Below are 18,382 nucleotides of genomic sequence, written 5' to 3'. Positions count from 1 at the left end.
ACTTAATTATGGTTTTAGACTTTTAGTATTTTCGTTTAACAAATCTCAAAAAGTCAAAACTATCTTATTACATCTCATTATCCAAATATATAAATTTTTACAAATTATATCACTCAAAAAATCTCACTATTATTCAAAATAATAACATTTTTCTTTCCCCCATTCCTTCTCGTCGTCTAAATTCCACAAAATTTTCTGCCGATAATTTTATAATTTGAACGTCGCTGATCATATTGTCCAGTAGAAGGACAGAGAGCACCAATATCTTAGTAGTGGGTAGTCGTAGTTTGTTACACGACGGCTAAGGGACAGTGAGGTGAAGAGGAGAAGCGTCGGGTGCGAAGGGGCGTACGAAGTGATGAAGTCTTGAGAGAAATTGGGGAAGAATAATTCGACCAAGCCCTAGAATGTTCAAGTAATGTTATGGGCTTCATGGGCCGATGAAAGAAGAGTATCGGGCTTCAAGTGACAAGGAACGTGGCTGGGAGCTTCACCGACTGGGCCTTCGTCATTGTTTTTATTTGATGTTTCATGTAATAGATACAGCCCATTATATGTTAAGGTCAGTTTAGTAATTTCCTGCTTTCAGTACTATTTAGGTCTATCACTATGACAGAGTTAGTTATGCAAAAACAATCAAGAATATTCTCTATTCAGACATTGGAGGAGCCTCCCTCGAAGAAGGCCTTTTCATCTCTATCAATACACAATTTCTCATTTTTCTTCAGTATTCAATCTCATTCATCTTTTATCTCATTCATCTATTACAAATAATCTGCTACATAGTTCAATGAAAAAGGCAGAAAAACGTCATTTATAGCCCAGTCATTTGTCATCTAAACGGTAGCAGGGTTTTTTGTCGTTTGGATATATCTCAAAGCCATCCGTCAGGTCCCTTCAGTGAAGAGCAAGGAGAGTGATATTTTTGTTCTCTCTCTCGAAGCAGCAGGAAAGTGATCTAAGATTATAGATAAATTCTATCCATCATTTTTACACATCACATATTATATATTTTTTTTCTTATCAAATATGTAATATATGGATGATGAGTAAAAAAATTCAATTAATTTAATAAAAAGAAAATAGTGTGTAATATGTAGAGATTATGAGTAACAAAACTCAAGATTCTAACATCCAAAGTGCCTTGCAATAAAGCATAGCCGCAACTTAACCTTTTCTGTTCATACAAAAACAAAAACGGCATGCAAAAATGGAAACCCGAGTTATACAGCCCTTTAACAGAACACAGTTTCCTTTCCTCCGGCAGAAAGAAAGTAAAAGTAAAATCTCTTCGTCAGTCAGTTTAGAACACTAACATATTAAGCTTGCTGCAATCTCTGACAGATCAATCAAAATAACTTATCCCTTGATTTGATCAAAGGCTTGTAAAGATTGGTGAAGACCAGTTTCTTAGACCCATAACCCCCTTTTTTTTTCTATTTTTTTATTATTTATTTTTTGTTAAATTCAATGAGATACTTTCTGAGATTCCTCGCCTGTCTTGAATACCTCCTAGCAGTACATGAAAAGAGGACACAAGCTTGAACAACATGATCATAGAACCGTTGCCCATGTACCTTGCACAAAATTCTCCTCACATGTTTCATGGTATCTAACCGTTCATATTTCGGCTATAACTTTGATGTATCGAGGCGACAACTGTAAGAATACTAAGAAGCTTTAATGGACAGATTAATTGAGAACATTAAATTCATTTTTAGAGCATGTTTGTCTTTTCCCTATGGTTACACATTTTAATTTAGAGTCATCAGCTGGTTTATGGAAAAGAGCTATACAGAGTCACAAGAATAAAATAACTGGACAATGCATTGCTATTGCTAAATGGGAGAAAATAAATTCTGGCTCCAGAAGTAAAATTCCCTTCACGCTCGGGGCTTGTTTGCGCTCTTGTACATGTTGTCGATGGCATTCTGTGCAATGAAGAGATCACGTCAGTAATTTCATAACAAAGGATCTTTTTCTTTAGTACAGCCAAGACTCTGGGTATAATGTGAAGTCTAAAGTCCAAAGGCCACGATCAAAGTGGAACAAAATGAATAGCACTCCTAATATTTGGTTTCTAGATGGCATCATGCTGACTTGCTGATTGATTAATAGCTATCATACATGTGCCGAACTTCCGATTTTCCAGTTGAACAGTCAATGTGGCAATGACAGCAATTTCATCCTTCCCCTTGTAAAGCCATAGGACATACAGATAGCTGTGTCATCAACACATCAATACCTGGTTTAATGGATTTACTGCATAGGAAGGGCTGCATCTGGGATAGACCTATACCACAGCCTGTGTCTAATACTTTTAATTGTGTCAATACATAAGATAAATCATTCTTTTGCTGCTCGATGTAAAATAGATCATGATAATGGGAATTTTTGCTGGTTCAAAAATCATTCCTAAAGTGAGATGTATTTTGGGAGAGAGAGAGAGAGAGAGGAGACCTGATAATATTTCTGCAACTGAGGCCTCTTCTTCTTATAGGTTGGAGTTATAAGGTCCCGTTCCATGTCAAATGGTTCAGGATCAAGGTGAACAGCTCTAATAACCTCAAAACCTTTCAACTGGAAGAGCAGAAGTTAAGATCAGAAAGAGCTTAGTCATTGCAAGTCAGAAGTTTACTCATTGGACGAATGTCAAAGAAAGTAAGCAGCAAACCTTTTTTTCTTTAGCAATCTTCGTGAGCTCCCCAAGAATGTATTCTTTTGCCGCGGGATTTTCACAGACAGAATTGAAATCCCCAGTGATGCCATTTTCTTTGGCCCATCGTTCGAGTGCTTCCTTGCCAGGGTTCACAACAGCCACAAGGGAGGACTCGAAGCTGTTTCCGTAGACCCATATCTAAAATTGGAAGGGTAATAACAGTGTCAAACTAAGATAGATTTCACTAGGCAGATCAAAGCTGGATAATAAACTGAACCATTCAATGTGCAGTTTTACTTAAACTTTGAAATCATATATCCTTCATGAGGAAAGAATAACCATACAACTAAGTTGCTACAAGAATGATTATCACTTCTTCTGAATTGTCTCCATCAGAAGAGGTGACCATAGGGAGCCAGCAAGTATCATACCATACTCCTGTGCAGGTAAAAAGAGAGAGATCTAGTAGGTAGACATCTATGTCTGATGTGGTTCAATGTTGCATGAATAGAATACGGTCATCATAAGTAAAACTCAGCATCATATTTGTGAACTAAACTACTAAACTTCAAGTTCTTCGTAATTAGAACAATTTTTGTGCAGGTGTGGAATGGCCACAGCAATAATGATGTCTTTTTTTTTTTTTTTTATAGGTACCACAGCAATAATGATGCTGTCACAGCATGCGTAGAAGTATCCACGTTACATACAAGCAACCAAAGCAAAGGAAAACAGAAGGGTATGCATCCTGCAAAACGAGACCCAGTTTGTTTGCTCAAAGGCCTACCGAATCAATAGCAGTAACAAGACCATATATGTTCTCCAAGTTTTCGACAGCAACATATTCTCCTTGAGAAAGCTTAAATATATTCTTCTTGCGGTCAATGATTTTCAAGCTTCCATCTGGTTGCCACTCACCAATATCACCTGAGGCCAAGATCATCATCAGCAAGGCTAAATCTAAAAGTTAATGAAAAGTGACAATAAAAGTTAAATCTAAAAGGAAAGCATGAGATGGGAAAACCTGTATGGAACCACCCATCAACCATGACCTCCTTGGTGAGGTCCTCACGCTTGTAGTACCCTGAAAACAATGTTTTTCCTCTTACACATACTTCTCCTCGTGGTGTATTCGAAAGGGCATCATATCCCATTTCAGGAACAGACTCTAGGCACACATCCACATTGGGTACAGGAGGGCCTACTGTACCAAGCATTGGCAGTTCATTGGGCAGTGAGACAAATGTCCCCGCACAAGTTTCTGTCAGACCTACATTAGTATTGATACAGAATATAATTAGAAAAATGCTACTTTGCCAACTCATTTTGACACCTTATGTATTTTAATTTTTTTTTTACTTAATAGTTAAAGGAGTGATTATTAGTGTATTGATATTTTTTTTATATTTTTTAAAAATGTTTTAAAATGATAAAAAAAAAAAATATGAATAAAAAAATTGAAAAAAAATAAAATAGTGAATTTGGCCAAGCGGTCAAATTGAGCGGGCTACTTTGGGTGGCAGAGTAGCCCGACTCATAATTATCCATGCTCGTCGTGAAATAGCAACATGGGCATCAATGCAAGCCCACAAGGAAAATAAGGCATCTAGTAAAAATTAACTTGTGAAGATTGGCATACCATATCCTTGTATAACATGAGCACATGTCACCACTCGCAGGAAAGTTTCTACGTGGGGGGCAAGAGGTGCTGCTCCAGACAGAATAAGGCGAACCCTACCCCCCAAACCTTGCTTCACCTGAGGAAGCACAAAAAACCCAATGAGATTCAGAAAGTAACCAGGATGTAGGTACAGTCGGTGTTAAAAACGTCTGGATGGGGCACTGGGGGAGAGGAGAATGCATAGAATGTGCATTTGCATAACCTGACTAAAGACAATTTTGTCACAAATTGGAGATGCCTGATCATGTTTACTCCCATTCTTCATGTTATGAAACTTGCTACAGCAGTCAAACAATAGAAAAGGGTTATGATCAGGTTACGAGACAATGGAAATTAACAACATTAAATACAAAGCCAAGCTCGACAAAGTCTTAAAGTCAGATACACAAGGTGATGGCATTGGTGAAGAATCTCAGCATCAATTGTGAATTTATACCATGAAGAGTGAAAACTGACAGTGAACAGTGTATAAACAGTATGTGAACAGTGCATAAACAGTGCATAACAGTGCACTTTTCGGCTCTCTAATCAACAGTGGGACCTACACCTTTTTCAAATCCAAAAAATTAAAAACTATCTCATCTCATTTCACTATCCAAACACATTTTTTTTTACAAACTATTTCATCTCATTTTAACTAAAAAATTTCACTATTATTCAAAATATCTCATATCATCTCATCTGAACTGTATAACCAAACGGCCTTAATGTTACAATTATACTTCAAAAGGGAGCCCAAGTGTGATTGAGCATGATTTACTACAAAAATTGTTGTTTCTATTCAAGAGCACAGGTGTACCATATTTTGCACAGGTGTACCATATTTTTCTTGATCTTAAGTAATCTCAACGGTAGATGAAAAGAAGTCCTCCGTGCTGAAAGGACTGAAGAAGGGTGCAATGGAGCCTAATGTACATCTGAATAAACAGTCACTTCCAAAGACCTCACATTTGCTTATTTTGCACATGAAAATTAAAGACTTTGGGTAGAACTCACTGTGAATATGCAAAATTGAACAGCGTCTTTTTCAAGAAGCTCCCCGAGGAAATCTTCTGATTTAAACCTGAAAATAAGCAGGTCGAGTATTATTCATTAACAGTTGGAGATGAAAAATTTCTCGTGCATTAATTTCAAAGTAAAATGGCATGAAAATAAAAAATAAAAAGTTAAAAAGGGCAACTCAGTGCCCCACTAAAATGATGGCACATGACAGAAGGGCATTTTCCTTGTTGAAATGTCAATATTCTTCTGATTAGTTTCAACACATAAGAAAATATCAAATAATAAAACTCGATATATATTCAGCCCCAAAAGGAGGTTTACCAGAGTATATTCTATCTAACACGCGTGGGACAGCACAGAAAATAGTTGGTTTTAGCTCCCCAATGTCCTCAATCAAAAGTTTGACATCCTGCAGAAATAAAATAAGCAGTTATGATATTGAGCATTCACTGGGTGAGATAAATTTGTAATCATACTCACCCCACGCCAGAACCCTATTGAGGCACCATGTAAAATAAATAGCTCCTCAATCACCCGGTCAAAGATATGTGCAAGAGGAAGATATGACAGATATACGTCCTTTACTTGCAACTATAAAAAGAAACAAAAATAAAAAGATCAATTAAATTAAATGGCCATATGCGCCAGTGTCTTATGTCAGGAACAAATGGAATTAGACTCTCCATTTTTAGTGGATTGAGGCTGGTTCATGTTTCCATAAATAATAAGTTAAAATGAATAGGAAATCACTTGTTCATTAACACTCTCGAGTAGGCGCTTCACCCCAGCTAAAAGAGCAATGATGCTATCATTGGATATCATTACACCCTTGGGATCACCAGTAGTTCCACTAGTATACATTATAGTACACACGTCACTTTTCTTCTTCAGTGGAAGATCAAACCGTTTTCCATCACCCTATGAATACAAGGCAAACAAAATCTTGTATCAGAACCAATAACTATAAACAAATAACATGTATAATTATCTGCTGGTTCATGAATGACTGTTAGAAAAAAAAGTAAACCATGACACATTTCAAAAATATATAGAAAGATGTATAACCAAACTATTCATAGTACATGCCAAAAATTCATATTTTCCCCAGCGGCCCTAGGATATTTTCTAACGTATATGATAATATAAGGAATATATTCAACATGATTCAAGAAAAAGTGCCCTTTTGCTTGTTTCAACATTCAAAACGATAACAGATTTATAACACACTATAAAGAAAAGCATTAAATATCCTACCAGTTGCAAAAATTCATCCCACGAATATATTGTCAACCCAAACTTCTCAACTTCCTCCCTTTGTTCAGGGCTGACCTTGCCGAAGCTCACAAGTGCTGCAAAATAAAATGTGTATACTTCTTATCTGTGTATGCATAAACAAAGGAATCCAAAAGACAAGTCTGACTTACTTTTGAGGAACTCTGTTGTGTTAGGCAAGGTTTTCAACACCTGAAAGGGCAAAGCAAAAGCTAATAAGAAAGAACCGTCCCATGAAAATGGTAAAAACTAACAGAAGGCCGACAACTTCTCTCTTTCATAGCACTCATTGACTGAAAGGTGACCTCTTCCAGTAACACTCAAGTGTGGAGTGACTATGACAGTATCTTTCTAAAAGGCACCCACAACTGCACTTTAGATGGAAACACAAATGTAAACACATAATAATTGTACCTCAGGGATTTTTGTCTCTTCAGCAAAAGCAATTGAAACCTCTGCATGGCGTATAACAAATTCGACAGCACCAGCACCTAACCAGTGAACCAGAACAGATCAAACAGCAATAAACATTACATTTCACAAGATGCTTAAGATTTAAGGTTTAAGGTCAATGCATATAAATGGTTGAGTTTTGGAAAGAAAGTTGAACGTCTTATATATAAGAGACTATATCATATTTTCAAGCTATAAAAAACCTCAGTACCAAGAGAGTAGATGGGTCTGTATTTTGGTTTTAATTAATTGGATGTTAACGAAAAACAATACCAATATATTATAAGTAATCTAGGAACCATGCTATTGTAGTGAATATGCCATACCTAGAGTATCATATAAAGGAACACAATAGAGTCCATGAGCATTGCAGGCCTGCATTAGTTTTTCAGTGTTAATCAAAATTTTTCAGAGAAAAAGCGTACTGTTTCTAGGAGAAACTAAAGACCATGACAACTAAGCAGCAAAGAGCATCATTAATCTGCATAAACATAGGAGAGTGGACTCCACCCCAAGCTTTTCCATTTTACTTTGGTAATTATTACAAGATACACCTTCTTCATTACTGACATCAGGGAAAAATCAAAGAAAAAATAGATGCACCTCCATGCTTATAATCCATTCTGGAGAATTTACACCATAAATGCCACATTTTGCTCCCTACAATCCAGCAATAGATAAAGGTAAGCGTCGGACACAAAAATTGCTTATGATGATATTTCAAGCAAGTATTGGGTGGAAAAGCATCTTTCGTATAATAGATAATAGAATACAGACTTACTTCCCCAAAACCACAACTTCGCATAGCATTTCCCACTTTAATTACCAATTCATATACTTCTTTATAAGTTTGCCACACGTATTTACCAGGCTGCAAAGGCATATAGCACAATATGAAGATTTAGTTCAAAGTCAAAACAAGTTATAGAACATCAAAGTTAATCCACAGAAAATCAGAGGCACAAACTGTACCGAGATTCATTTACCTTCCCATTTAAAATCTCACGACGACCAAGCATCGGATTATCCGGACATCTCTCGACAGTCATGCTGTAACAAGTACACAAAAAGATTCGAGGAATAATCATTTCTCTAAAGATAAATTCATCACTCTATCCATTTTTCATCATTAAAAACAGTTGTAGTATCTTATGGTAAAGCGGAATAAAAAAAGTAAGTTCTAAGACAATAAACAGGCACAGTTAAGCAAGATTTTGAAAGAAGCAAAACCGAGAACTATATTTATTCATTAAAATAAAGAACTTTGGACAAAATAATCACAAAGCTAAATCACATGCACGAAAAATAAAAATAAAAAAGAAACTCATTTTAGCATGGTTCTTAAAAAATCTCTTATAAATAAAATCTAGCAGCATGATCCGGTTCGGTTACAACATAAAGTCACTGAAATCCTTAATTCCACCGTCACAAAAATAATAAAATTCGTCATCTATGCACTTGAAATCCTCAAGAACAAATTTTAAGCAAGTTGTTTATTTTTAGATTCGTCCTCGCTAAAATCCAAACATAACAAACACATGCAGTCAGCTTTTCTTTCTTTCTTACTTTGAAATCATAAAAAGCAAAATATAGAAAAAAAAGTCTTCTCCATTTCTTTTCCCGGGACCTTTTTTTTTTTCTCAGCAACCAAACAAAATTCTAAATGAATAAGTACCGGAACACATCCCAGCAACTATGCATTCCTTCAATAGGAGGCGGGAATCCATCCTTGGCAAAAACGCTGCGGTAAACCGTTCCCATCGATGGCCTCCCATCCTTGGCCTCCTTGGCCTTCTCAACCTCAACTATAAACCTATTCTGCGCCATTCTCGACTCTCTCGCTCTCCCTTCGAAGCAACAAATCGATCGCTCCACCCTCTGTATCTCTAAGGAATGTGCATGTATGTCCTAGCTATCTATTCATATATATATATATATATATAAACACGCACTCACGTAGAGAGGCAGCGCAATAGTAAAAGAGCGAGGTGGCTGTTTCTGTTTGTGACCGGAGTGGCAAAATTGGTAAATATGACTTCTTTATTCTTCTTTAATTTTATTTTCTCGACTCTATATGAGAGAGAGAGAGAGAGAGTCCGGTGAGATTGCGGGGATGGGTTGGGTTTGGTCAACCGCAGTGTTGAATTTCAAATCTTGACAGATTGGAAAATCTTGATTCGTTCTCAATAATTTCTCCTCGCCGTCTGATCCAATCTTATTTTGATTCCTGATCGAATAGGGTTGGCTATCTACCAAGAGATGTGTTACTAGAAGAGTAATGCTACATACAGTCGTGGAATGCGCAAACGCCGTGCAGTCGCTTTGAAAAAGAGTGGGGTCTACTATTAAAAAATTAATTTTTTTTCAGGTGGGTCCCTTATTTATTCACTTTTTTCAAAGCGACTGCACGCTCACGACTGCAAGTATCATTTCTCTTTATATAATTATCATTTTTTTCAAAGTAATCTTAGTTTTATCATTGAGTTTTAAATAAAATTATAAAAATAATTTTTTTATAATTATTTTGACTGTAATACTCGGGAAACATAAAATAAAAATATTAATATTTTATCATATTAGTTTTAATTAAATATTACGAGCATGATGCTTCAACATTTGATGACGTGTGTTTTTAAAATATTTCCAAATATCGTTTTTAATTAAATATATAGATATGGTGTTTACCAGAGAATTAAATATTGTATATGGTTGGATGGTTAACAATGTTAAACCATCTTTTCGTACGTAAGATTGAAATCTTCTTAATTCTGGTAGGGTTTTTCAATTGATTGACACGTCATTGTTGGTTCCTTCCACGTACGTTGCCGCTGCTAGGACTCATTCAAACAACTTGTCTTACAAAAAAATTGTGGAAACTCTAAAGCAAATCTATAAATAATAGTGCAAGTTGGGCACGAGATGTGTGGTGGGTTGACATAAAATAGTCATCATCAAAACACTTCTAATCGATAGATATCAATTGCTACGTGTAACAACATGCCATATTTCATTATCATCAATTAATTCCGACGTTACACCAAATATTAGATATAATTTTAAAATGTATAATTTTTTTCATATAAATCTTATATTTAATATTTTTTTAAAAAAGATAAAGTACACAAAATATGTGTATTCTAATATTACAAATATAATTTCTTTAAACTTAAAAAGAATATTTTATTGTAAAATACTTATTCAATACACGATAGCTTTAAAAGTAGCATCACTATTCTTATTTCCTGTCTGTCTCGTTTGTTTTTTTTTAATTTTTCATACTTATTTAATTTTTCTACGAAAACAAACAAATCCTTGGGGCAGGAAAATCTAAAAATGGTGTCCGTTTCAAACTTGGCGGCCGTCCTGACTCTAAAAAAGTACACTATCATGGAGCTTGTTTCTACGCTATATGGTATGTATTAAATTTTCTGTACGAGTAGTTGGCAAATATAGGTCTGCCATAACCCCAAATCCTCCTGGACCACCCTTTTTAACGACCATTAATTTGGGATTTTCTTTGCACCCCTTCAATTATAAATTAATTGGCATCACTTAAGAAACCATTTTAGCTGGCGGTGGTGGTTGTTGTTGTATGTAGGTTAGGTCTGTGTTTCTAATTCCTGCAAAAAAACCGTACGAGAAACGAAGTCAAAGGACAGTACAGAGAAATCAATGCAAATTACGTTTTTTTTCTTCTTGGTTGGGTTGGCAAATAATGTTGATACAAAGGCGTTAGAATCAGAGAGTTTTAATTTTTTCGTGGTGGGAAAGATACAAAGATGAATGTGCAAAGATCGGATCTTCAAGCCTGACAGAACCAAAGCAGAAAATCTGTCTGGCGTGGAAAGTGGCCACGATCGTCCAAGTAGTAGCCTCACTGCTCTGAATCAGCGACAAAACCAGAGAGACTGTATACAACGCCATACAATGTGTCTATCCCTCTTTCGACGAAAATTCTAAAAGAAATTTGACTGCAAGTTATCTTGAAAATGGGGGTAAAATACAGATTTTTAATTATATGAAACACGAAAATAGCCAATTCCAAAATTTAAAAAAATGAGTAATAATTTGTTAAGTTCCGTACAATCATTTTATAAAAAAGTTTACTCCACCATGGAAAATAATATAAAAAAATAAATAAATTATTTTTTGGTAAGACTGATTTTACAAAAAATCTTTATGAAACTTATCTATTTAAAACTTATATTCAGCATTATTTATCGAAAATATCTCATGCGAAACAAAATCTGAGAGCTTGTTGAAATTAGATTATACTAGAGGCAGAAAGTGATTAATTTTGTTTATTTGATGATCATTACTAAAAAGTCAAATGTATATGCGGGAGCAGAATCTAATCAGAAGGTCGAGTGAGCTCATTTTTGTCAGCTCAGTAAGATTTTGGGGCTACTTTTGGAATTGCAGAAACAAAATCTGCTTCTAATTTTAGTACTTTGGTGCAAAAAAAAAACCTCAAATTTTAATCTGTAACAGTGTTGGACATGGTGGAGTTTCTCAAAAGTCAAGACAACCTTGAGGATTTTGTTTTTCTTCTACCTCCGGTTGAAACTGAAAAACAAGCCACTCAAGTTAAAACTAAATTACAATGGATGTAAGTGGGACTTAGGACAGCTTTTTACATGATATAGATGTATATCGATGTAAAGCGCAAGGAGTAAACAAACTAGACAAAATAAACCTACCATATCTTCGTAATTTTGGTCGAGATGTAACCCTTAAGGAATATTTATAAACACGGTTTTCGTCCGCAATAAGTGAGGTATTTATATATTTAAAAAACAAATGTGAACTCAGGAAGGAATCCTGAACCCATGCAGATAACAGATACTGCCATCACCGAAAACACAGATCCTAGAACAAAATTCCCAACTGATTTAACAAAATTTACAAAAACTCGAGCTGCAACCTATCTTATTCAATAACCCCTCCTTTATAGGGCTCCACCTCCGTTAACCCTTTATCCAAAAACAATAAATATAGAGTAACCATTTCAAAGAATATTACACCGGTTTTAACAGCAGTCAACTCGTTAGTTATAATCTTGGTTTGATATCTGACTATGGATGTTTTTTCCTTACCTCTTCTTGTTTTTCTTTCTCCCCTTTACTTGCTTCTCTAAACTTCTAAGCCTTTGACTGATAACTGAAGATGAAGAAGTTGTTTGATCTGAACGCTTCACTGACTCAGGAAGCACCGGGGTAGGTTCCTGTTTGACAACTGTAGAACGTTGCAGAGCTGAAAATGCGGAGAAGGCAGGTTGAGGGGCAGTAGTCGGGTGCGCCAAAGGTATTTCAGGAATACCTAAGAACTTCTTTACCCCAGGAGATTTAAGTACTGAAAAGTTCAAAAATCACAAGCACTTCATTTAAGAAAAGTGAGCAGAAAATTTCATAAAATGGGTATCAAAGTTCTTTATTCAACTTCCAGACTTCTACAGCTGAAATCAATGCATATTCCTGCATAACGCTGAAGAAGCTTTGCACTTTCCTAGATGGAAAAGGTAAAAATGAAGCTGAACTTAAATTAGAAACTAAAAAAGACTCACCCAGTCCATACGTGAGCGAAAACAAATTGGATGTAACCCAGTAACAAAATATAGCCTGCAGTGTCATAAAAACAAGTATCATCAGCTCGACTTCAAGCCATACAGTAAATTATATCCTCCTATGTCATTAAAAGTGAAACAACCATCAAAGCAAGAAAAAGGGAAAATACATCAACACTTACGACTCTCTATTACCATTTAGATGACACCACAAACACTGAAAAATTAATAAAGTAAACTGACACCTCATGTAGTCGCTTATGACTCCATCAACACTAAATTACACACCCAATTTTATGGGTGCAACCATTATAGGGCAATCATTAATTGCAACATCAATGCTTCCCTTAGAAGTGAACAAAAACAGGGAAATGATATGTGTACAGGATGAATCATTGAATGGTGCATGGATATGTGCAAAGTTTTGACTGTTCATGATACCTTGGCGTGAACAGTAACGGTTATTGCACATATCCATGCACTATTCCGTGATTCACTCCGTGCATGTAGCAGCATTCACAAAAAAAGTCCTTTACTACAATGTCTCCAAAGCAACTAAATGTTGTATTACCTTCGGAAAACTCATGGTTAACGGAACTGCAAGAACAGCAAGGCCCCTTGAAACATTTTTCATGGTGCTGCCAATAGGATTTCCTTGCAAACCGTCTTGCATGTTGCACTGAGGAAAACACAAAACGAGTTGAACTTCAAATTAGTTCAGGAATCCCTCCCCCTCGAAAAAAATGGAGAAAATGAGATAAAAAACAGCAAAAGAAAAGGTAGAACAAGAATAATGATACAACCTCTACAAGTTAAAAGTGAAGCAATTAGTGTTGTGAAATGTTGAGTAAAACACACACACCAACGATGGCAAATAAAGTAAAAGCAATCACAATCAAGCACATGACGCACAATATACGTGGTTCGGCAAATTGCCTACGTCAGTTGCAGGAATTTTATTAAGCAGAAGAGATTACAAAAGATTACAAAAACTCAATCTCAACTCACATTTTCTAAGGTTTTTTGCTCTCTCACACAATATACACTCACTAAACAATTGTTCTCTCTCAAAATATGCTGAAAGTCGTCTAACACAAGTCAAATATGACAAATATATAGCAAACGGCTCTGGAACCCTAAGTGGCAAAATCAGCGTTCTTTGCTCGAGGCGCAGGAGCGAACAGCCAAATCAACATTGGCTAGAGCAGGGTTTCAAGCGGGAGTCGAGCAAACACTAGGGTTTGTGTCTCGCTCGAGTTCACTGGTTGACCTTCGCTCAAGCCCACTATCGAGCGCACATCGAGCGAACTTCGCTCAAGCGCACGTCGAGCACACATCAAGAAAACACTCTGTTTCTCGATTTTCAGCTCCAAAACCAGTCTCCACATACACCCCAACAATTAGGAAGTCAACTTAGAATAAAGGGGACTTCATTCACCCTAATGATATGAAGGGAAACACAACAATAGTGTTCAATAAATACTCAAGTCAAATTCATCACGGTCCCTATCTAAACAGAAAGTACAAAAATATTAAATAAATTAAAACATAAAACAGGTACCTACCTCCACAGTTACTAGGAATGTCAGTGCAGTCAAAACGGGCAAAATGTATAACGTATCTGGAGTTGTGAGATCAACAAACCAGTAGGCTCCGCCACCTTTGAATGATGGAACTTTTTCTGCCATATTTGAAATCTGCCAAAGAAAATGTAATCAGGGACATATCTAGAGATAAAATATAAAACCAATCAATTAGCATAAGCAGGATAGTGTGAACAAATAAAATGATCTTACCGCAAGGAAAAAACTGAAGAACACAGGACCTTGTATAAAGAGTCCCTTCAAGGGAGTAAATGGGCTAACACCGTATCTGCAAAGCCCAAATCACAATGGCAGGATGAAGATGTCAGGAAAACTGATGTCACATTGGGGAGTCGATTAATCAAGGTTAGCAGAAAGATAGAAGCTTGTATTTCAAAAGAGAATATGGCACAAAAGGTTTCATACTTGAGTCTATAAACAAAATGCACTTTTGTATTAACATAAAATAGTATATTCAATAGTTTCTTGATGGCCTTGAAACCACCAAACATTTCCCTTAAGGCAGATTAAACAAGGAGATTGCACTACACACTGCAAAGCAATTGATATGACAATCACAGCATATGGGGCTCATTCATGCTTTTTTTCACGTCAACTATTAATCTCTATCAGCAACACAATTTTGTGGGATTAAATTAAAAAAAAGTTACAAAACTATGAACGCCAACAACTTTTCCCTTAGAGGTCATGGAAAAGTAGCTTACTCCTTAAAAAGCTTCCGCATTTGTTGTTGACCTTCAGCCACAGCCATGGGCTCCATACCCTGAAAAGAAAGATGAACGTTCACATGCTAGGACGTCTTTCTTTTTTTTTTTTTTTTTGAGATCGGTAGGACCTGTCATTTTAATAAGTATCTACTTTCGTAATGCATTCACATCCACAGTAGATATAGGTCTATCACAAAGAGTATATATCGGCACAAGGAGATCTTGACGGACCTTCACTATTTCGAGAACATAACTAAATATTTCTCGGAACACAAATAAACCCAGAATTAAATGACTTTTCAAGCACTTTATAGATATATTCAAGTGTGGAGTCTGCTACCTAAGGTGGGTGACAAATGAGAAGCTGATTTCAAGTAGCATTCTACATCCTTGGTAGCTTTATCTAATATGAAACCTGAGCTAACTACTCATGATATTCGTGGATCCTAAGCACGTGCTCAAGTTGATCCTTCAACAACTTACTAGTGAAATATAAAAATCTGAATAATGAGCAATAACATGCACCTTGTCCTAGGTAAGTAACACTAGACTCGTGGGTAATTTGTACCAACAGAACCACTGCAGGTGGTCAGGGATTTACAAAGTGATACCATGACACAAATAATAATCACACAGAATACCTTATTCTCCATCTGCTGCTTTAATTCCTCCATGCGTGGCCTTAATAGCTGCAGAACATACACGAATCATAAAGGATGCATTACCACTAGATAAAAATAAACAGATGTATGCCATGTGAGTCTGACAAAAATTTGCTGCTTAATATTACTGTATAGATTAATGTAGTTTTGCGGCACAGATGATAGATTCTCCACAAACAATACGAAAAGATATGAAGAAAGTACTTTGTGGAAGTGATAAGTCAGCAACGAATGTGTAATGGCACAGCCGGTAAGAGTTAGCAAAGACTATTTATACATCGATGGAAAATTTCTTAATTAGAGAATAGGTACGAGTGCATAAGATCATCAACAAGCACATAAGACAATGATATAATTCAATTAGAAAAATCAAGTTGCAGTAACTAACAAGTTGCCACATACAGTGAGTTTTGCAGTAGCTTTTAGTTGATTTATCAAAAGTGGAAGTGTCGCTCCTCGAATCAAAAGAGTTGTCAAAGCTATGCAAGCCCACCTGAAAGAAGGTAAAAAAATGATATAAAAATACAGTAAAAAGATCTTCTATTTGTAACATCGAATGGCCTCAAAACTTTGATGGTGGTGAAAACTAAAAACAAATGGGCGAGAAAGCACATCGTTCATCCATTTTCCTCTAAACATATAATGGTAATAAATTATTTGCAGTAACGGAAAACCTAGTATTAAACAGTAAATTCTGTGACAATATTAATGGCAACCATAAAAGATGCCACTTTGGAGAGTGTTTAACTCATCATCTCAAGAGGAGTTTTTTGGATAAGTCAATTTCATCATAAAGCGCAAATGAGTGCAACCCTAGCACACCTATAGTACACATGAGAAAGCACCAAACAAGAAAAAAGAAAGGAAACGTTACATTCCATTTCAACATTCTTGACTTAAAGAGGTTTTTTAAGAAATCCCGGACTACTCTTTGTTGATATCCAGGCATAGATTTTATTTGGCGATATGGTTCTAAGCTCACCCACCATCTCCTTGCATGCGCCTTACTAAATTTGGAGTCTTGAAACTAAAGAATTAATAGGTAAAAATTTCTGTCTTTGAGTGTCAGAATTTAAGGTATTTCATGGTGATTCATTCATTTCTGGTTCTCAGCGCATCATCTCTTTTTTAACAGTCGATAATTCTTGAAGCATTTTTTTTTTATCGGTGATAATTCTTGAAGCATTTTCTTAAAAGCAAACAACGTTCCAAAATATCTGATATCTGAGCATCCACTAGCAGTCACCATAATGCTACAAAATATGTCATTCTAAAATTTAAAACAAGAAAAAAGAAAAGCAAAGAACAGAAAATTACAAATGGGTCCTCACCAGTTCAAGCCGGTAAATGAATGTACACCATCTATAAAGTACTGCAGGACCTGGATAGGCAAGAAAGAATCAGCAGCAGCGATGGCAACTTCGTTCACTGCTGGAACCTGGGAAACCACAGCTTGTATGGTTGTATCCGTGAAAACCCCAGGGACATCACTGATTATTTCAATTTTGTCTGACCCATCACCAACTGTAGTTGACATATACCTGCAAAATGTGGGGCCGAAGCTCGGCTGAAGAAACATGTGGGAGCATCCTCTATCTGGGAGAAAGCCACCTAAACCCCCTGACTTGTTGAAGCTGCTACTTCCAAATGACCTCATCAGGGAAAAATTATCAGGTCTTTGGTAAGAAAAATCATCGTCAATCTTGCATCGTCTTCGATCGTCATCATGGAAAACATAACAAAAAGATGGCTGGCATCTTCGTGCAATAAGTGTCGCTCTTGTAGAGAGACTACGCATATAAGCCATTGGTGATATTCTGAAAGTAAATGTCAATACTAATCGTCTGAGAATATCATGAGAAAAAGGAAATAGACTCAATTTGATAAAACATTAAAGAACGCATAAAAAATTACATTGTATCCGGCTATTAAGCTCGAGAGAATAAGTCTACAATGATTGGACGGGGACAGATCAAAATACTTTAAACCCCCAGCAAAACGTCAACACTAAAAATGTTCGGTTTTTAATAAAGCAGAGGAGAATGTCTAACAACGAGATTAGAATATTACAACGAGAAGACGGATCAAAATTCTTAAACCCTAGCAAAACCCTAACAGCATCGACTGGTTAGCATAGCTAAAATTTAACCTACAAACTAAATAACAACGATTGTCTACAAAGTTTACTTCCAAAAACACAAACGTGAAATCAATTCAAAGCCACTAAACTCGTTCATAATCTTAATCACAGTAACGATCCAATATCCATTCTAAGCCAAATAAATGCTTTGAAACACGAATCAAATACTGAATCTTTGAGTTCGAATCCGAAATTCAAGAGCACAGACTACTGCAGATTGGAAGATTTGGAGGAGAGCTCACCTTTACGAAACCACCTCCGGCAGAAGAGGAAGCTAAAAGAGTTTTAGGGACACAGTCCAAGAACCCCAGAAGAGTTTCGGAAAAGAGTTACCACGAGGAATTTGGACCTGATCGTATTTACCCTGATCCGTCAAGCCGAGTCCAGATCGGCCCATTTCATTCGAGCCCGCTCCAGCACGGCCCAGTCTACGCTTCAAGCCCAATCGTAGCTGACACGTCCGCACCATCCCGACCCAATACTCGACCAGCAAGTCGATTCGCGACCTTCTGCTGACTATAATCTGGAGTAGTTTTACGTTTGAGAAATACTTTAGATAAAATAATTATATAAAAATAAATTTATAAATTAATTTGACGTATTTTGATACGTTAGATTATAAAATTATTTTTATTATAA

At 36.2% G+C, this 18,382-nt stretch overlaps 2 protein-coding genes across 3 annotated transcripts; both read right to left on the bottom strand.

The window, feature by feature from the left end:
* Positions 1–1,692: 1,692 nt before the first annotated feature.
* On the bottom strand, positions 1,693–9,069 carry LOC108993803 (long chain acyl-CoA synthetase 4-like). Of its 2 annotated transcripts, XM_018968837.2 has the most exons (19): positions 8,743–9,068; positions 8,054–8,117; positions 7,849–7,938; positions 7,671–7,727; positions 7,394–7,442; positions 7,029–7,105; positions 6,767–6,806; positions 6,597–6,691; positions 6,093–6,260; positions 5,823–5,933; positions 5,664–5,751; positions 5,337–5,403; positions 4,543–4,618; positions 4,299–4,416; positions 3,684–3,929; positions 3,447–3,586; positions 2,675–2,857; positions 2,461–2,580; positions 1,693–1,931 (listed from the first exon to the last, which is right to left on the bottom strand). In XM_018968837.2, exons 1-19 carry the CDS (start codon positions 8,892–8,894, stop codon positions 1,884–1,886), a joined length of 1,989 nt encoding a protein of 662 aa, XP_018824382.1. In that variant the 5' UTR covers positions 8,895–9,068; the 3' UTR covers positions 1,693–1,883. The 2 variants fall into 2 exon arrangements, with proteins under 2 accessions (XP_018824382.1, XP_035550086.1); XM_035694193.1 differs by lacking the exon at positions 1,693–1,931 and having other exon boundaries at positions 2,467–2,582; positions 2,676–2,857; positions 8,743–9,069.
* A 2,868-nt stretch (positions 9,070–11,937) lies between these two features.
* On the bottom strand, positions 11,938–18,076 carry LOC108993790 (mitochondrial inner membrane protein OXA1-like). Its single transcript, XM_018968818.2, has 10 exons — positions 17,986–18,076; positions 16,935–17,420; positions 16,006–16,096; positions 15,583–15,630; positions 14,939–14,997; positions 14,427–14,502; positions 14,196–14,327; positions 13,202–13,309; positions 12,631–12,685; positions 11,938–12,419 (listed from the first exon to the last, which is right to left on the bottom strand). The coding sequence occupies exons 2-10, from the start codon at positions 17,408–17,410 to the stop codon at positions 12,160–12,162; spliced, it is 1,305 nt and encodes a 434-aa protein (XP_018824363.1). The 5' UTR covers positions 17,411–17,420; positions 17,986–18,076; the 3' UTR covers positions 11,938–12,159.
* Between the last annotated feature and the right edge of the window lie 306 nt (positions 18,077–18,382).

Source organism: Juglans regia, chromosome 9, assembly GCF_001411555.2.
Source record: "Juglans regia cultivar Chandler chromosome 9, Walnut 2.0, whole genome shotgun sequence".
Taxonomy (NCBI): Eukaryota; Viridiplantae; Streptophyta; class Magnoliopsida; order Fagales; family Juglandaceae; genus Juglans; species Juglans regia.
Note: the sequence above shows the minus strand (reverse complement) of the source record. Positions and strands in the feature narration are given on the sequence as shown.

Excerpts from the sequence above, each read along its gene's own strand:
- LOC108993790 (XM_018968818.2), bottom strand. The coding sequence starts at position 17,410 with ATGGCTTATATGCGTAGTCTCTCTACAAGAGCGACACTTATTGCACGA. Across the intron at positions 16,097-16,934 it reads TCATTTACCGGCTTGAACTG|GTGGGCTTGCATAGCTTTGA; the intron begins GTGAGGACCCAT and ends ACCTTCTTTCAG. Across the intron at positions 15,631-16,005 it reads AAGCTACTGCAAAACTCACT|CTATTAAGGCCACGCATGGA; the intron begins GTATGTGGCAAC and ends TATGTTCTGCAG.
- LOC108993803 (XM_018968837.2), bottom strand. The coding sequence starts at position 8,894 with ATGGCGCAGAATAGGTTTATAGTTGAGGTTGAGAAGGCCAAGGAGGCC. Across the intron at positions 6,261-6,596 it reads GGGATGAATTTTTGCAACTG|GGTGATGGAAAACGGTTTGA; the intron begins GTAGGATATTTA and ends TTGTATTCATAG. Across the intron at positions 2,858-3,446 it reads TTGTTACTGCTATTGATTCG|ATATGGGTCTACGGAAACAG; the intron begins GTAGGCCTTTGA and ends TTCCAATTTTAG.